The sequence below is a fragment of the Capsella rubella genome, unplaced genomic scaffold (genome assembly GCF_000375325.1).
Source record: "Capsella rubella cultivar Monte Gargano unplaced genomic scaffold, Caprub1_0 scaffold_6, whole genome shotgun sequence".
Taxonomy (NCBI): domain Eukaryota; kingdom Viridiplantae; phylum Streptophyta; class Magnoliopsida; order Brassicales; family Brassicaceae; genus Capsella; species Capsella rubella.
In genome coordinates, this window is record NW_006238918.1 from 16340101 (window position 1) to 16357522 (window position 17422).

Consider the following 17422-nt stretch of genomic DNA (forward strand, 5'->3'; position numbering starts at 1 on the left):
AAACTTCCGTTTGAATTCCGTGGTTTGAATTTATATATGCTTAAATTTATGGAACCATGGAATATGAAGAAGTTGCTTTAGCTTCCCGAGAGCAGTGTTGCAGCTTCATAATTAGTATCAGCAACAGGCCTTTCTCATGATTCTTGCTTAACATCTCTACAGATTTAATTAATGGTTTCACTCTAACCGCAATGTTACTGTTTCTCTCTCCTCTCACAGGCAAGTTTGACATATCACAAGATATCCGACAAGCCTCGCTTACATGCCTTAATTTGCTCAACGCGCGTTCTAACCAAGATATCATAACTTTCATCTCCACATGAATCCCATCTAACTTCACAATTAAGCTAACTACAAGATTCAAAAACCACACAAATACTCTCGTTCAGTCGACAACCTGGTTCCACCCTTTTTATGAGAACCTGAATCGCCTTTTTCAACCATTACACCTTCCGCAAGAACTCTGCTTCAGCTGAGTCTAAAGAGACCCTATCTTGCTTTCCAAGATTTAAAAAAAGAAAAAAAAAAAAAAAAAAAAAAGAAAGGAAAGCATGGCATAACAGCGACACAGATTGTCTTGTACCTCTACAAGCACACTAGAACCCTTGGAGAAATTGCAGCCTCGACCATAAAAAATAATAAAGCCAGTTGTTCGTCAAACGCTAAAACACTGCAAGTGGAATTCATTTTTTACAACAGGTTTTGTCTGTTTGATTTAAATAAATCTAAAACCAACAGAAAAAGTGTCGATGGTACCACAATCAAATCAGTTATGATTTTTCTGCAGAGATAGCAAGCTGCTGGTTTCCACAAAAGCCTTATTGATCAGACTGAGGTAGAATCAACGCACTTGCAACATTCATTTTCGAATGTCCAATGAAAATTCTAATGATGCCAACCAAACACAATTATGACACTTGTCACAGTGTGTATGGTGTTTATCCAATCGTAGTTGGTAAACAAAGTCAGAGACTTCTGATCAAAGCGAAATTAATCTAAACCCCATGCCTACTAGATCAACAACCGGACGATAACAACATGCGCGCATAATAAAATTTGGATTTTGCTCAATCATTGTAACCAAAAAAAAAATCTAGTGATGTTTATACATGAACATGTAAATGTAACTAAACTTAGGGGTAAAATACATTTGAGTAAAATACTCATGTTATCGTTCATGAAAAGATTTGGGTAAGGATCAATTTCGAGGCATATATTTCAGATATTTTTGGCAAAATGTTGGTTAATTTTGGAAGAATTGGGAAAAGTATATAGAATTTTTGAACGGGTTCTCTTCTCTTCCCTTATATGTTTGAATAAAGTAAAAATAAATAATCCTGAACATGATAAGGAATGGGACGAGAAATGAAGGACAAGTACGTGACTCTAGTCGGTGGAACAATATGCGTGGGGCAGAGAGGGATGATACGGAACCCGTCCCAAAATTTCCAGTGACTGCGATTATAAATACTTTTGAAGAGAAGAAAGACATACATTCAAAGCTGTTAACTAGATTAGAACACGTGATCTGTTAATATAAATTCTAGAGTTCAAGCCACTAGACCATCATAACCTTTAGGCAAAATTGGTCGAACATTATCTTTATTATTGTCGGCCGCAAGCCTATGCTTTCCTTGCCTCATGGATTGTATGATATAATCTACATGGACCAAAATATAATTGGTGTAGTTTTGCATATTGTAATTTTTTTATTATTATTTTCGAGACTATTGCAATTGATGAGACTAGAAAACATTATATTATTCAAAAGAGACAGCCAAAGAAAAAAAAATCCTAAATCATGAGAAATAAATTTACGTTAATATGATAACCCAATAGTGATGTTGAATGACAATTCTAAATCAACAAAACATAATTTCATTACAATTACTACACTAAAATATACTGCATAATTATTAAACTTAGGTTTTTTCATTACAATTAGTCTCTCTTTTATTCACGTAAGACACTACCTCTCTAGTTCCACCCATATAATTCCTGTTCAATCACTTTTTTTTATCCATTTTGCATTTTTTTTTCGTTAAGACTTTTGATATTTTTCACATCTTTTGAAGGTATACTGAGGCTTCAGAACCATTTAGAAATAGAACATATTTTCTTTTTTCGAAGGAAAAAAGTGAATGATCCTTCCATATGTACAGAATTTTCTCTTCACAAATTGTTTGACGGCATCGTGACTTCGCAGTTTAGGATTTCTGATACAAAATGCTTTATACCTGCCAACGAAAATATCAATTTGCAGTTAGAAAATCAACTACTACTGGTTGTCTCCAGATTGGATAAGACAAACATCCTGACCACTGAATTGAGCGTTTTTATACTGCTCCAAAGCAGCCAATGCTAACTCAACATATTGAAAATTCATTCTAAAATTCAAACTAGTATGTTTTTCGAATCCAAAATGAATCAAAGTGGTTGAGAATATATATATATATATTATATAATAGGAGAGTTCTCTCTCCATTTAGGATGTCCAACTAAGCATCTACATAAGCAACATTATTTATTTTTATATTAAAAATAAATTTAAAACATTCATTTAGTGCATGTTATTTACAATTAATAGAAATTATAGATAAATGAAAATGAATTTTATATAATTTTAACATGGAATTAATTTATTAAAATTAAAAAAATATATATAATTGATTTCCATGGTAATAAATAATAATTAAAAAATATGTAGAATAAATTAAATTTTAAAATAGTACCACCAATACATACTATGACAATTATATTAGTAATAATAGTATGATTCAAACTCTTATATTAGTAATCATACTTTAGAATTTTTCATGTGTTAATGTGTTTTAGAGTTGAAGTAAAATTTAAATGCATGGTAGAATAATACAAAAATTTTGTAATTGTGTTTTAAAAATTTTAAATAGGAAAAATAAATTAAAGCAAAACAAAAGTTCTAAGAAAAATATATTACATGTTTTTATTTAGGGAGATTTGCACAACTAACCTTTATTATGATACCCTTTTTTACAAATACCCTCTCAAGTTGTTCATTTTCAAAAATACCCCCTTCAATGTACAAAATGACTAAATTACCCTCCTTTATTATAACCTATGATGAAAAAAGGAATATTCTTTCCAACAAAAAGAATATTCCTTTCGAAAAATTTCCCGCCAAATTTTCCCGCCAAAAATTTTCGGCAAAAATTTTCCCGCCAAAAAAATTTTCCCGCCAAAAAATTTCCGCCAAAAATTTTCCCGCCAAAAATTTTCAGCTAAAATTTTTCCGCAATTTCTTAAAAAACCTTGTAAATATTTATAAATCCCTTAAAAAATCCATTAAAAACTCTTGTAAATCTTTTAAAAGTCATCCAAAACCTTTCAAAACTTGAGTAAAACTTTTAAAACCATTGTAAATCATTTTATAACATTTATAAACACTTGTAAATCCTTTTAACCCACTTATAACCGTGATAAATCATTTAATAAAAACTTTTGTAAACTTTTAAAACCCGTTAAAAACCCTTGTAAATCCTTAAAACCCATTTTAAAGAACTTGTAATACCTTTAAAAACTTTTGTAAACCCTTCAAAAACCTCTGTAACTTCTAAAAACCTTTAAAACTATTTCTAAATCTTTGTATGCCTTTAAATATACTTTTAAATCCTTTTAAAAACACTTGTAAATCCTTTTAAAAAACCTTTAAAAATTTAATCCTTGTAAATTTTTAAAATCTTTTAAAAATTCTTGTAAATCCTTTTAAAACTGTTATAAACTTATAAAAACTTTTAAAAACCATTGTAAATCATTTAAAAACCATTTAAAAACCTTTGTAGGCTTCTAAAACTCTTTAAAAACCATTACAAATCTTTTAAAAACCATTTAAAAACTCTTGTAAATCCCTTTAAAAACCCTTGTAAACCCTTTAAAAGACCCTTTAAAAAAATCTTGTAAACCCTTTAAAAAAATTTGGCGGGAAAATTTTGAAAAAATATTTTTTTGTTTGCGGGAAATTTTTTGGCGGGAAAATTTTCTCGGAAAAATTTTTGGCGGGCAAATTTTTTCTCGGAAACCTTTTTGGCGGGAAAATTTTGCGGGAAAGTTTTTGGCGGGAAATTTTTGGGGGGAAAATTTTTGGAAGGAATATTGCTTCTTTTGTGAAAGAATATTCTTTCAAATAGGGGTAAAATAGCCATTAAAAATTAAAAGAGGGCAAAAATGAAAATGGTAAAAAAAGAGGGTATTTTTAAAAAAGGGTATCATAAAAAGGTTATTGGTATCAATTTCTCTTTTATTTATTACTAAATTATAACTTACATAATTTCATAATCAAATCACGTTTCAACATGGACAAACATACTCTTGACACACAATATATTAAATTAAGTTCTAAATCAGATAAGAAATTATCTTTTACCATATAAGTATATCTGTTCTTGTTACTTGATCCAGAATTTACATTTAATTTTAAATACATGTTGAAAAGGCGGTGTGTGAGTGTGTCCCATCCAGAACTAGTTTTCTCCACTCAGTTTCTCCGAGAGTAGAAATAAATCAGTAACAGGTTGAGCGGAGATCAACACGGGCTTCAAAATGATCTACCCCAGCCTTGCTCATTTGTCTCCTCGTCCTGAGAATCGAAATCTGTTCAAAGAGACCCGATGATCCCACACTTAGTTCTCAAGTTCCACCATTGATGATGACAAATTTTCGTTTTTGTACTCAAAAGGAAAGACCATACCTTTGGCTTCTCTATAGAGTTCCCATAGTATCCCACACCAAAAGACAGTGACGAGTAAGCAGCTGCTATCTCAACAGCATTCAGCTCTGGCTTATTTCCAGGAACCTTTAGAGTGAAATCAGAACAGTAATAGCAATTAAGATTCAGAACCAAAAAAACCAAATAAGTTTTTTAAAAACTTGGGCTTACCGCCACTGATGCATCCACTTGAACTACTAGAATTCCAGCAGTTTTATCAGCAGTTCCACTCTTTGAACCCTCTTGATGCATTACAGAACGTAAAACCTTCATGGCTGCAGATGCTGGACCAGCCTGTGAACTAAGAGCATAAGAAACCCCTTCTTAGCTTTATTGTTAAGGAACAAACCACATCAAGAAAAGCATAACCATTTAGAAGGATTAAGGATATATACAGTGACAATGAAGTACAACACTCTCTAGCTGCAAATCCTCTCATAAGATACTCTCCAGCTCCAGACACACAACAGCCAACTAAGAATGGAACTCCAAATGGTCCTTCAGAGGATGCCCAACAACCAGAACCATAAGTTGCTGCTAAACCCACACGGCCGCTAATCTGAAATGCATTATCCAAAAGAGAGGATAATTATTTGTTTTTCTGTAGAAGAGAACAGCTCGGAATCGATAAATATTACCTTCATTGCGATACCACCACTTGAGGACCCACACGCAATGCGTCCTTGACTGTCAACACAAATTACGCCAACAGTGTCCATGATCTTATCTTCATCTCCTGCTGCACAGGGTGATTTTTTTTCCTCACATGTTTCATCCTTCATGGTTTCTCTGGGCTGTTCTTCACCAGAAAGGATACTCTTTGCCTCTACCTCAGAAAGCATGGTCTTGAACCTTCTCCACTGATTTCTTGCTCTCTCTGTAACCAGCCACTGTTTAAACAACCAATACGTAGGACAAAAAAATTATTCTCAAGGAATAAAACCACCAGGTGACTGACAATAAAGTAAAGAGAATGTGAAAATTTTAACCTGATCAGCTTCTGTGACAGTTTCAGATAAAAGAACGCCTTTGGATTCAGCCCAACGCCGAGCTCCTTCACCAACCAACATCCTGGGGAGGCAGATGAGAAATTTCAGTGCTAGCTATGAAACAGATTCAATGTTTGGTTGGTATCAGAACAAAGAAGAGTGATTCATTACATAGGAGGTATACGGCCTAACAGAGATGACCCATTCATCTGCTCTTTCAGCAACAAAGCAGCAATATTGATGGCATTTCTGACACCTGATCTACAGTTCATTGTCCAAAATATTCAGCAATTCAACGTGTAGTGTAATTTGATAAACAAGTAAAAAGAAGCAGGTTGAGTGATGAGAGGTTTATAAGTGTACCTGGAACTGCTCCAACTCCACCAAACATCCCTGAACCGCCATCCATAAGACTAGCATCACATTCTACACGACCATCTTCTGTCAGATTAGATCCCCTACCAGCATTCGTGCTCGGGTCGTCCTATTTTAACAAAGATTCATGGTTAAGCAGCCCTTGCAGTAAAGAGTTTATTTCTTCTTTAATAAAGGACAAAGACCAAACAAGTACCTCCAGGACTTGGATGGCGGCCGAAACAGCATCAATGCATTCACCAGAATCCTAAAGAAAATTCAAGTAATGCACTCTAGAGAATTGATTATCTGATACTTGATAATGCATTGAGCAGAACAAAAGCAAAGAAATTGAAACTGGAATAAGGACCTGGCGAAGAATGGTCGACGCGGCTATGCAAGCGCGTCTCATGACGGATCTTAGAGATTTCTCGTTACCCACCGCATGATATCCGGCACCGACGTGAACCGCCACGAAAAAGCGCCGACTTTGATCAGCTCCGTCGCCAGCCATAGTTTTCAGGCGAAACCCCTTGAAACCCCAAGGAATAGAGACACAAAAAAGCCGTCTACCGTTCTTGCGTTAGAGATGCAAACATCGTGTCGTTTGCAAGAATAGAGAAGAGTTGGACAACATTAAACTTTAAATGGGCTAAAGAGAAAGTAAAAAGTTTAGAAGGCCCAAATAAAGATGACTGTTAGAGGCATAAAGACCCTGAGAGTTCAGATAAATTACAGCAAATGCCATAACTCGTTTGGTTCACCCTCTTTACTACCCCTTTAGAACAAGTAGCGAAAGTCTCATCTTCTTCGTCTTCTTCTTTCTTTGCGATCCTTCTGATTTCGCTAAGGTAAGCTAATTCCTAATCATATATCAACCGGAATCATGCTATTTGAAAACTTAGTTCGTTGAATCTAGCATCAATGTCGGTAGTAATGTAGCATCATGCTAGGGTTTGTTGATTCTATATCATTTCCATTTCATGTTACTGATCGATCTGACCATCTAATTAGGGAAACCAATCGGTGTCTGGTGGCACTAATCGATCCGATCTAGGAAAAAATGGGAGGAGCTGAGCATGGACATGGAGGAGGAGGTGGCGATTTCAGAGCCAAAGTTTGGAGTATGTCTGGTGGGCCTTACTGTAGGCCCAAGCATTGGCGTCGGAACACCGCCATTGCTATGTTCGGCGTTTTCCTTGTCTGCATCCCCATCGCCCAGCTCTCTGCTAAGCTCGAGGTATACTTTCATTACTTTGTTCCTGGAATTTTGATTGGAAAAGAATATTAAGTGTACAACTTAGTATGAATAACATTTGTATTCTATGAGTAGAAAGGAATGGCTTAGATATGTATACTGGAATCTATATATTTTCTTCATTCATATCTTGTTTTGTTCTTGGTCTGAGTTTGTCAATAGTTTTTGGTTTTGTGGAAATAGATTTGATTTTGCCCATTCCATAATTCAATGTCTAGCATGGTTTAGGGAACCTTTTTATTTCTATTATCTTTGTTAAATTTCTTTAGCCTATTAAGTGCTTCGCAGTACATAATAGTTGCTATCTACTCCTGCAAAATTTTGATGTTTCTGATCATACAGTTTGTGTGAAGCTAGCTATTCTAACAGAGCATTCCTTAATATGTTTCATAAGCAGGCAGTCTTGAAAAACATACTAATGTGTTTTTTTTTTTCTGAAACTAGCACGCTTCTTATACTCAGTTCCATGTGTTATATCACGAATTTGTCAGTCATTGCCATTAATTCATGTATCAGTGACTGTTTAATGTTTTGCAAAATGAGAACCTATTCTTGATGTCTGTCTCTGGCCTGATTAGATTTGCACTCTGTGATTATCTTGAGCTCACCATACCCTGATTCCGATCACCACATTACTTTGTGTTGTATGTTAGTTACTTTCTATTGTTTGTGAACCACCTCCCTCTGGGTGATTTCATTGAATATGTTTCCTAGTTTGCCTGGGTTTTGTTCTTCTGCTATAGCTTTGAGAAGAAATCAGTTGACTATGTAGTTTGACATTGAAATCTAATCTTCTGGAACCCAGTAATTTCAGTGCACCAAAATTTTTTAGAGAGTGGTTTGAGTTCTAATGATTGAAGACTTGCATTACTTTTATATATTGTAGCCTAATGCTTGAGTCCTTTGTGAATAAAATGGGCACTGAAATTGTTATATTTTGTATATGTCCATGCTACCACATATGTTTCCACTTTCTTGTTTTTGATGATCATAATCATTTTAAGAAAAGTCTTTTTATTCTTTTTCTTTTTCAGCAAAGGCCACACATGCCAGTACGCCCAATTCCATCGCAGATCTGGTGCAAGAACTTTGGAACCAAGGACGATTACGAAAAAGAGCATTAAAGTATTTTTGCTTGGTTTGGAGAGAACCCTTTAATAGGTCTCTTATTTGCAGACTGTGATCATTCTAGCTCTGTCTTTGAATTTCATAGTGCTGTGAGCATAATAATATGTATTTGCCTTGCCATGTAGAGCACATGGAATCTTCCAAAATCAAGAATTTTCATGTCTTTCCATATTCCAGTTTATCAATGTCTGTAAATATGTGGGTGAATAATCTAGGGGTGGGTTTCTTCCGAGGCAGAATCCATCTGGGTTTTGAATAATCATTATACGCTTTTACTTTGACCTAGCTTCGAATCAGTGCTTTAGGAATCTGAATATATAGGTACGTGCCTGAATTGATGATATACCAGAATGCAGAATATATCTTAGATTATGCCTACGATGGCCAGAATAAGCATTTGATACCAAGAACTCTTAAAGTACCAAGAACTATATACATAGGTATCTATCATTCCAACAATGAAATTAACCATGTAAATGTTACGAGCATGGTAAAGATCCTTGAATGTGTAATATGTATATAATATAGCTAGATTACATAATAGTTTTTCTCTGTCTATGAATTGGAAATCAAGGTTATAGGCCGACAAAAGAAAATAAAGATTACTGTTAATGTTTGATTGTGAAATACGAACACATCTTAAATGTTTTCTTAATGTCAAAATAAATAATATAAGTACATGTATTATTATAACTTTTGGTCGGCTCTTAAAAAGGTGTGTTTTATAAGAATAAATTTTTTTTACAGGATTCGAAATTCGTTCTACACATGAATGAATGGTAGAAATTTCTTATGTTTTTTGGGGTCAACAGTGGTAGAAATGTTTTAACGAAAGCACTGGTGGTTTAAGAGTTAAAAAGCTGACGGTGTCAAGTCGCCGCAGCGAATCATTTTTTAAAAGAATGAATGGTTTTCACTTAAAATACCCGAATCTCTCAAAATATTTATACTTATTATTACATTTCGTTTTCCTTCATTTATTATTTGTTTACTTGAGACCTTTTATATTAGGAAGGCGTAATATATTTTACCAGAGGCACACGCATGGATAAAAGTGGGAATACGATAACGCGGATACACGTGGCAATGATCCAACGGCGAATTGGTGAATGGCCTTTCACCTCTAATCTCATCGCCAATTTGCCTGGAAAATGATTTAGAACCGTCCACGTGGCGATGGCTATATTGAAAATCCCCTTTATACCCTCATTGCCCTTTTTGTTTCGGGCAACTTCAATATGTTTCCTTGTATTTACGACTTTAGAAGAAAAAAGAATTAAATTCTCATTTTCGAATTGGAAAATTGGAAACGATTTTGACTATAAGCATCAATATACTCATTCCCATCTATGATAGAGAGAGAGAGAGAGATGCTTATTTATTGTCTGACCCTTTTATTTGAGCTCTTACTTTTCTTCGGGCAGCTCTCAGACATCTTCCCTCTCCCTCAGACAGCTTCGTCTTCTTCTTCTACTCTCTCTCTCTCTTTCTTAAAAAGCTGGACTGGGAGAGAGGAACTACAATCCAATTCACACTGGAAACGTAAGGAGAAGCGATCGCAGCTTTTTTGTATCCTTCTCTTTCAATCTCTTTTTTTTTTTGTACTAGCAGAGATTTTCCTCATCATTTTAGTCTCTCTGTTTATTTCTTTGGGTTTGAACTTTGTCTTTATCATTGAATTGCGCACTGTAGTGTCGGGTCGGATCTTGAGTGAATTTTGGGACCGATGATGTGGAGGAACATTGCTGGGTTCTCTAAGGCTGCGGCTGCCGCAAGAGCCCGCGGATCTCGGCGCTGCTTTTCCACTGCAATTCCTGGTCCTTGCATCGTCCACAAGCGTGGTGCTGATATTCTCCACGATCCATGGTTCAACAAGGTCGCTTTTTGTGTTCTCGATCCTCTGATTTTTTAGGGTTCTAGAAAAAACGATTCCTTTGATTCAAGTCATAATGCTGAATGCGTTGTTTATGCTCTCCCTTTGCAGGACACTGGTTTTCCTTTGACTGAGAGAGATAGATTGGGGCTACGAGGCTTGCTTCCTCCTCGTGTTATGTCCTGTGAACAGCAATATGATCGTTTCAGTATGTCATTAGATCCATTTCCCATTACTGTTATCTTTCTTTTGATGATTATATTTTCTATTGGGGTTCTGAGGCTTTGGTATCAACATACTTTGGCAGTTGAGTCTTTTCGTTCCCTAGAGAGGAATACTCATGGGCAGCCTGAAAACGTTGTCTCATTAGCTAAATGGAGAATGTTGAATAGATTGCATGACCGTAATGAGACTTTGTACTACCGAGTGAGTTTGCCTCGCTCTCTAACTGTCTTCTTTTTTTCCCCTTAACCCCCCCACATAGCACTTCCCTCAGACATAGCTCTTCTTCTCTGCAGGTCCTTATTGATAACATCAAAGATTTTGCCCCCATCATATACACTCCCACTGTTGGACTGGTTTGTCAGAACTATTCTGGTTTGTACAGAAGACCGCGAGGAATGTACTTCAGTGCCAAAGACAAAGGAGAGATGATGTCTATGATTTATAACTGGCCAGCTCAGCAGGTTGATATGATTGTCATCACTGATGGTAGCCGTATTCTTGGCTTAGGAGATCTTGGAGTCCAGGGTATTGGGATTCCTATTGGAAAGCTTGACATGTATGTGGCTGCAGCAGGAATCAATCCACAACGAGTATGTAGATCTCAACATGATCTTGTATTTTATTTGGCTGTCCATAACAAAGGTTTCATCTCTTTATTTGAAATTATATGCTTGTTCTTCTGCAGGTTTTGCCAATTATGTTGGATGTGGGCACAAACAATGAAAAGCTCCTACAGAATGATCTCTGTAAGCTGTGACCTTAATTGGTCAATGTGGTGTAGATGTATTTCCTTGATATCTCATTTGTGTGTCTTTCCCATTTTACAGATCTAGGAGTCAGACAACCTAGGTTGGAAGGAGAGGAGTACCTTGAGATTATTGATGAATTTATGGAAGCTGCATTTACACGTTGGCCAAAGGCCGTTGTACAGGTATATATCTTCTAGTATCTTCTTCAGATTTACCTTTCGGTTGGAAGAAGAACTAAATGATTCATTCCATCATATTAGTTCGAAGATTTCCAAGCGAAATGGGCTTTTGAAACATTGGAAAGATATCGGAAGAAATTTTGTATGTTCAATGATGATGTCCAGGTATGCTCAGATTGTTGCAATCCAGCTGTTTTGCATTATAGCTACTCCTTGTGTACATCTTTTAACAAAAATAATAAGGTTTGTGTATTCTCAGGGAACTGCTGGTGTTGCACTGGCTGGACTATTGGGAACTGTAAGAGCTCAAGGTCGGCCTTTGTCTGACTTTGTGAACCAAAAGATTGTTGTGGTGGGAGCTGGAAGGTACTTGGATATTCACTTGGAATCGTTTACTACTGTATACATATTTTGTCATTAACTTTTTCCTCATCTTTGCATTGTATTTATTTTTTATAACTTTCAGTGCTGGGCTTGGTGTAACTAAGATGGCAGTACAGGCAGTTGCAAGAATGGCAGGTATCAGCGAGATTGAAGCAACAAAAAACTTTTACCTGATAGATAAAGATGTAAGTTTTTGTTTTTCACTACACTTCATATGAATCTGTTTGTCTTGCTTGATAATAAGTAATTAAGCCTGTGTAGTTCACAGGTTAGTTGACTTTGAAACTGTCATATTATTGTCATTTTTAGAGCTTGCTTTTGGATGTTGTCTTAATCATTCCACTAAGAGCTTACCTAGAAAAAGTCAGAAAACGTTTTAAAACTTATCCAATAGCCATTCTTTTTTGGATTGTTTAACGTATTGTTTCCTCATCTGTTTGCCACTTGAAATCGTGTTCCTTTAAATATTTTAATGAAAATGGCTATATGGATTTCAGGGTCTTGTCACCACGGAGAGGACAAAACTTGACCCAGGAGCTGTACCTTTTGCTAAAAATCCAGCTGAAATACGTGAGGGAGCAAGTATCGTTGAAGTGGTAAGCCTAAGCCTTATTGAATTCGTGCCTTACCCAATCTTAAAATTTGACTTTCTGTTCTTTCTCTACATCTTAAAGCAACACAGAATCTACCATATTTTTACTGTCCCCAAAAGTTAGTCAGAATCATATTATAATATTTCTGTCTATATTCAAAACTTCTTCAGGTGAAGAAGGTGAGACCACATGTTCTTCTTGGTTTGTCTGGAGTTGGTGGTATCTTCCATGAAGAAGTATGGGACTTTCTTAGAAAACAAATACTTTCATGAACTATATATTAATTTAATAGTTTTACTTATATGGTTTACTGGTTTCAATCATCAAAGGTTCTCAAGGCAATGCGAGAATCTGACTCATGCAAGCCTGCCATTTTTGCTATGTCGAATCCCACCTTGAATGGTTTGTAATTTTAGCTTTTCAAAATGATGAAACACTAAATACTGTGCCCTCAACATCTCTTTTGGTGTGACAGCTGAGTGCACTGCTGTTGATGCTTTCAAGCATGCCGGAGGAAACATAGTCTTTGCAAGTGGAAGCCCATTTGAGAACGTTGAACTTGGTATGTTATGGTGGGATTCATTAATGATATCTGTGTCTAAATTTTCTAGGATCTAAAGATATTCAACTTCTCTTGTCCCACGTGCAGAGAATGGTAAAGTAGGACATGTGAATCAGGCTAACAACATGTACCTATTCCCTGGGTTCGTTTTCTTTCTTGAAAACTGTTTCACTGTGTTGCGTTTCAATCCATAGATTTTTGACAGAATCTCTGTGGTCATTAACGTCTCCAGGATTGGACTAGGGACTCTTCTCTCTGGTGCTCGGATTGTAACTGATGATATGCTGCTAGCAGCTTCTGAATGGTAATGATTGCGTTTGATTCTCTTCTGTTTTCAACCATAAAAATCGAGCTCGATTAATAGTTTTCAAACATACACAGCCTTGCGTCCTACATGACTGATGAAGAAGTCCAAAAAGGAGTCCTTTACCCTTCAATCAACAAGTATTTCCTCTAATTCCCTGCCATTCTCATCCGTTGTTTTTTATAGTATCTCAAAACTGTTATGTTAAGCAATTGGTTTCTGAACAAAAAACGCAGCATCCGACACATAACAGCTGAAGTCGGGGCAGCTGTTCTACGAGCTGCGGTTTCTGATGACATTGCAGAAGGACATGGCGATGTTGGTCCCAAAGATCTCAGCCATATGTCCAAGGTATCAATCGAGAAACTAAGATTTATTAGTATAGAAACATGTCTAAAGGCAATTAGAAATTGGAATCTAACTGCATTCTTTTTTCTTATGACAACAGGAGGACACAGTGAATTACATCACACGCAATATGTGGTTCCCAATCTACAGCCCTCTTGTTCATGAGAAATAGACAGCGCCGAAAGACAAAACCTTTCCTTTTGTGATCAACATTCTTTCTCTTCAAAATGTGATATCTTTAAAAATACAATGCCAAAAGAGGGCTTAAGAACAAGAACAGGGTTTAGTTATCTAGGTCACCACCCTGTACTTGTCCTTTCTTTTTGACATTTTTCCAACTTCTTACGATTATGTCTGATGGAAGATTAAAAACTCTTATATACTTTTTTTTGGCAATAATGAAATTGTTACTTTCCACATTGTTTTGGCCTTTGAATCTGCTTTACCATTTAAAAGCCTTGACGACAAACACATAGAATTAGTTTTTCGAACAGTTTCCCAACTGCAGAGTCTATGCTGATGGAAACGGTTCGAAACTAAAGCAACAGAGGGATGAAGTATTTCAATCATTCTAAGGTTGTGTGTAGTATAATCAATGTGTACTGTACTACTATTTGAATCATTCTAAATGTCTTTGTACAGTTGATCGTTTATATTAACATGAAAATTAGATTTCTACATATTTATAACGAACTGATTTTACCTTTCTTTTGCCTAACACTAGTTCTTTTCTTCTTTGGTCAATAATACTTTGAATCCTTCAAAAAATAAAATAAAACTGTGTTAAGATTGGCTATGATAAAACGGCGACGTATCTTGAGGCCGTGTTCAAAATTTGTAACGACTGGTTGGTTACTTAAGCTTTCCATGACGCAAGGCGAGATTTCGAGATTCAACCAACTCTGCGTGCGTATCTCTCCTCAGGTGAATTTCTCAGCTTAGAGTTTACAAATTATCAATATATACAGTATATATATGTTCACCACAAGTATCTCGATCAGTGATTTAACCGTGTCAATCGATGTATCCTATTAATGCGTATCTATCTGTTGTTTTGATGTACGTTCTCTTTAGCGACGATATGTTTCCCCAATATTGAATTTTTTTATAGATTTGGTTAGGTTTATTGAATGATGAAGAAGGCTACGGGGAAGGAGGGTAAGGCTGAAACATTGGTCTATTGGGACATCAAGGAGTTTCCGGTTCCACTTGGATTTGATGCACGCCGGATCCGTCCTTGCATTGATGGGCTGTTGGTATCTAATGGATACTCTGGTCCTGTCACCATCTACGCCGTTGGCATACTAACAGACGTCCATGTTGACATCCTTGGAGCTCTCTCTTCCACTGGGATCATTCTTTTGCACAGCGCCTTCTGTTAGTATTAATTATTCTCATCCTCATACCTGATGAATAGAATTGAGAGAGAGAGAGAGAGTTTCACAAGTCTTTAGTTTCTCTAGTGGAGAGTTTTTTTTCAAGTCTTTCTTCTGAAACAGGTGTCACAGACATCTTGGTATTTGCGAGTGCGTGGATGCACAATAATTCACCTCCAGCTAATATCTTGATCATAAGCGATCCGGATAGCTTCCCTACACCTCCGAGTGGATACAACCTTTTCAGTCCGTTTCCATATTCTTCCCCTCAAGAAGACGCCATCAGCTGGATTAACTTAATTCTGACAAGTTTGTGTATTTATTTGTCCACTCTCACACTGTTGTTGAAATAACCTGTTGCTGTACACTAGCTCAACTTTTACTGCCTCGCAGTGTCAGGGACACTTGAGGAGGATAAGTGCAGTGAAACGTATGAATCTACCAGCTGGTTCTGCTCAATATGCCGACCTCTTCCTGCTGTCCAAAGCCGAGTTCATTCTGACGTAGATCTTTATGGCACCAGCGAAGATGGCTTTGAAACTTTCACCAGTCATCTCTCTTCCTAAGAGCACCTACTTACGGTAATTAAGCCTCCTAGCCAAAACCTTACTGACTTGTTGTGTCAACACTTTTTTTTATAGATCAAACAGCCCCCATTACTTGTTTTCCCTTTTCTCACTTGTAGCTAGTTTTGTCTGCCTAAATCTGAGGCCATTTTATCCTTTTCCCCGGGATCTGCATTTGTTTTTTTTTTCAAACAGAAGTTGGACTACTTGCCTGTCGAGGATTATCTACCCTTGCAGAGATTCAGGGACGAGGATGAGAATCCTCCCACCATGGTCAGATGGCAACCAGAGGCAAGTTTTAGTATGATCTGATAATGTTGAGATTTCTACATTTTAGTTTTTGTTTTGCCTACATTTTGAACCCGTGTCTGTCTGCTTCAAAACCTCCTACCAATAGAATAGTTTTCCTTTTCACATCTGTAGAAGGCTACTCCAGAGGAGGCTGAGGCTGTAACATCGGTCTTCTGGGACATCAATTTGTTTCCGGTTCCCCCTGGCTTTGATGCTCGTCTAGTCCGTCCGTGCATCAATTGGTTTTTGAAATCTCATGGCTACTCTGCTCCTCCCACCATCTATGCCGTTGGCATACTAACAGACGTCCATGATGACATCCTTGAAGATCTCTCTTCCACTGGAATCACTCTTTATTACGCCCCTCACGGTTACTATCTTCTCATTTTTTATGCCTTAATTCCTACAGTATAATAATGGATGATAAAAACACAGTCTCAAGTCTTTAGTTTCTGAAACAGGTTCCACAGACATCATGTCGCTTATGTCTCGGTTGATTTCTACGTCTCCACCCCCGGCTAATATTTTGGGCAAATGCGATCCGAGAGGCTTCCCTCTACCTTTGAGTGGATACAACATTTTCCGGCTGTTTTCCTATTCTTCTCCTAAACAAGACTCTATCCTATGGGGAAGATCTTTTCTGGCAGGTGTGTGTTTTCACCTCTCTCACAGACAGTGTTATTGTTGAAATGACTAGCAAATATGTTGCTAAACTAGCTACTTCCCTTCCCTTTTCCAGATTCAGGGGCTCTTGAAGAGGAGACGTGCAGTGAAACGGGTGAATCTGGCAGCTGGAGTTGGTTAATATGCAATCATATTGGTGGCCAAGGCTTAGAAAACTTCACCAAGCATCTCTCTAGTCCAAACCATTCACAAAACCTTTCACATGAGGTAATTAAGCATCCAAGCCAATCTGGACATACTTTTGTGTCAAGATGTTGTGTTACTGTCTAACTATTTTTGAGTCGAACAACCTCTTTACCGCAAGTAGTTTGCCTGAATCTGACCCATGTCCTCACTTTTTCCACTGGATTTGCATATGGTTTTCCAAGCAAGCAGAGATGGGCTTTAATTTTTGACATCAGACAACGTTGAGATTTTTTAATCTTTAGAATTCTGGGGGTTTTTATTAATGAAAACTAAAACATTGTAGGGAAAGGCTTCTAAGAAACGGAGGACGTGAACAAGAAGAAGAAGGAGAAGAAAAAGACTACATACTTGGTTCACACTCCTCATACTACTAATCACCTAATTTTCCATCCATGTTTGCCTTAGCTTATTGCATGCCTGTAATGTTGCAATAATAACCATTGGTTGTGCCTATTGGTACGAATCTTCTTTTACGTACGGACGGTGTATAGTTTCATGTAATGATCATCTCGTCAGATTGAGACATAACAATGCTCTCACAACATACTCTTAATTCTAAGGATTTGTGTTGCATTCTCTGAGATAGTGTACATGCTTTTGACCAGAAGCTTGGTCTCCTCGGTATCTTGGAG

At 36.7% G+C, this 17422-nt stretch overlaps 5 protein-coding genes across 8 annotated transcripts; 4 read left to right on the forward strand and 1 right to left on the reverse strand.

Annotated features, from left to right (window-relative positions):
- Window positions 1–4344: 4344 nt before the first annotated feature.
- LOC17883693 (putative threonine aspartase) lies at window positions 4345–6633 on the reverse strand. 2 transcript variants are annotated; one of them, XM_023781174.1, is made up of 10 exons: window positions 6455–6633; window positions 6302–6352; window positions 6094–6214; window positions 5953–5991; window positions 5731–5813; window positions 5380–5631; window positions 5137–5300; window positions 4913–5042; window positions 4724–4828; window positions 4345–4626 (listed from the first exon to the last, which is right to left on the reverse strand). In XM_023781174.1, the coding sequence occupies exons 1-10, from the start codon at window positions 6596–6598 to the stop codon at window positions 4537–4539; spliced, it is 1179 nt and encodes a 392-aa protein (XP_023636942.1). In that variant the 5' UTR covers window positions 6599–6633; the 3' UTR covers window positions 4345–4536. The 2 variants fall into 2 exon arrangements, with proteins under 2 accessions (XP_023636942.1, XP_006287871.1); XM_006287809.2 differs by having other exon boundaries at window positions 5731–5812; window positions 5902–5986; window positions 6455–6632.
- Window positions 6634–6840: 207 nt separating this feature from the next.
- LOC17882723 lies at window positions 6841–8646 on the forward strand. Its single transcript, XM_006289443.2, has 3 exons — window positions 6841–6935; window positions 7099–7324; window positions 8377–8646. The coding sequence occupies exons 2-3, from the start codon at window positions 7148–7150 to the stop codon at window positions 8464–8466; spliced, it is 267 nt and encodes an 88-aa protein (XP_006289505.1). The 5' UTR covers window positions 6841–6935; window positions 7099–7147; the 3' UTR covers window positions 8467–8646.
- A 1205-nt stretch (window positions 8647–9851) lies between these two features.
- On the forward strand, window positions 9852–14106 carry LOC17882677 (NAD-dependent malic enzyme 2, mitochondrial). The gene is made up of 19 exons (XM_006287250.2): window positions 9852–10012; window positions 10163–10346; window positions 10455–10551; window positions 10651–10769; window positions 10862–11158; window positions 11254–11314; window positions 11396–11499; window positions 11578–11661; window positions 11756–11862; window positions 11963–12065; window positions 12378–12476; window positions 12644–12709; window positions 12803–12875; window positions 12949–13035; window positions 13123–13177; window positions 13268–13339; window positions 13417–13479; window positions 13576–13690; window positions 13788–14106. The coding sequence occupies exons 2-19, from the start codon at window positions 10197–10199 to the stop codon at window positions 13857–13859; spliced, it is 1824 nt and encodes a 607-aa protein (XP_006287312.1). The 5' UTR covers window positions 9852–10012; window positions 10163–10196; the 3' UTR covers window positions 13860–14106.
- Window positions 14107–14813: 707 nt separating this feature from the next.
- Window positions 14814–15887, forward strand: LOC17884572. Of its 2 annotated transcripts, none has more exons than XM_023780751.1 (4): window positions 14814–15064; window positions 15187–15378; window positions 15457–15644; window positions 15825–15887. In XM_023780751.1, the coding sequence occupies exons 1-3, from the start codon at window positions 14818–14820 to the stop codon at window positions 15627–15629; spliced, it is 612 nt and encodes a 203-aa protein (XP_023636519.1). In that variant the 5' UTR covers window positions 14814–14817; the 3' UTR covers window positions 15630–15644; window positions 15825–15887. The 2 variants fall into 2 exon arrangements, with proteins under 2 accessions (XP_023636519.1, XP_023636520.1); XM_023780752.1 differs by having other exon boundaries at window positions 15187–15372; window positions 15749–15837.
- Window positions 15851–17375, forward strand: LOC17881954. Of its 2 annotated transcripts, none has more exons than XM_023780749.1 (5): window positions 15851–15920; window positions 16053–16290; window positions 16382–16567; window positions 16660–16811; window positions 17074–17375. In XM_023780749.1, the coding sequence occupies exons 1-5, from the start codon at window positions 15900–15902 to the stop codon at window positions 17101–17103; spliced, it is 627 nt and encodes a 208-aa protein (XP_023636517.1). In that variant the 5' UTR covers window positions 15851–15899; the 3' UTR covers window positions 17104–17375. The 2 variants fall into 2 exon arrangements, with proteins under 2 accessions (XP_023636517.1, XP_023636518.1); XM_023780750.1 differs by having other exon boundaries at window positions 16666–16811.
- The last annotated feature ends 47 nt before the right edge of the window (window positions 17376–17422 follow it).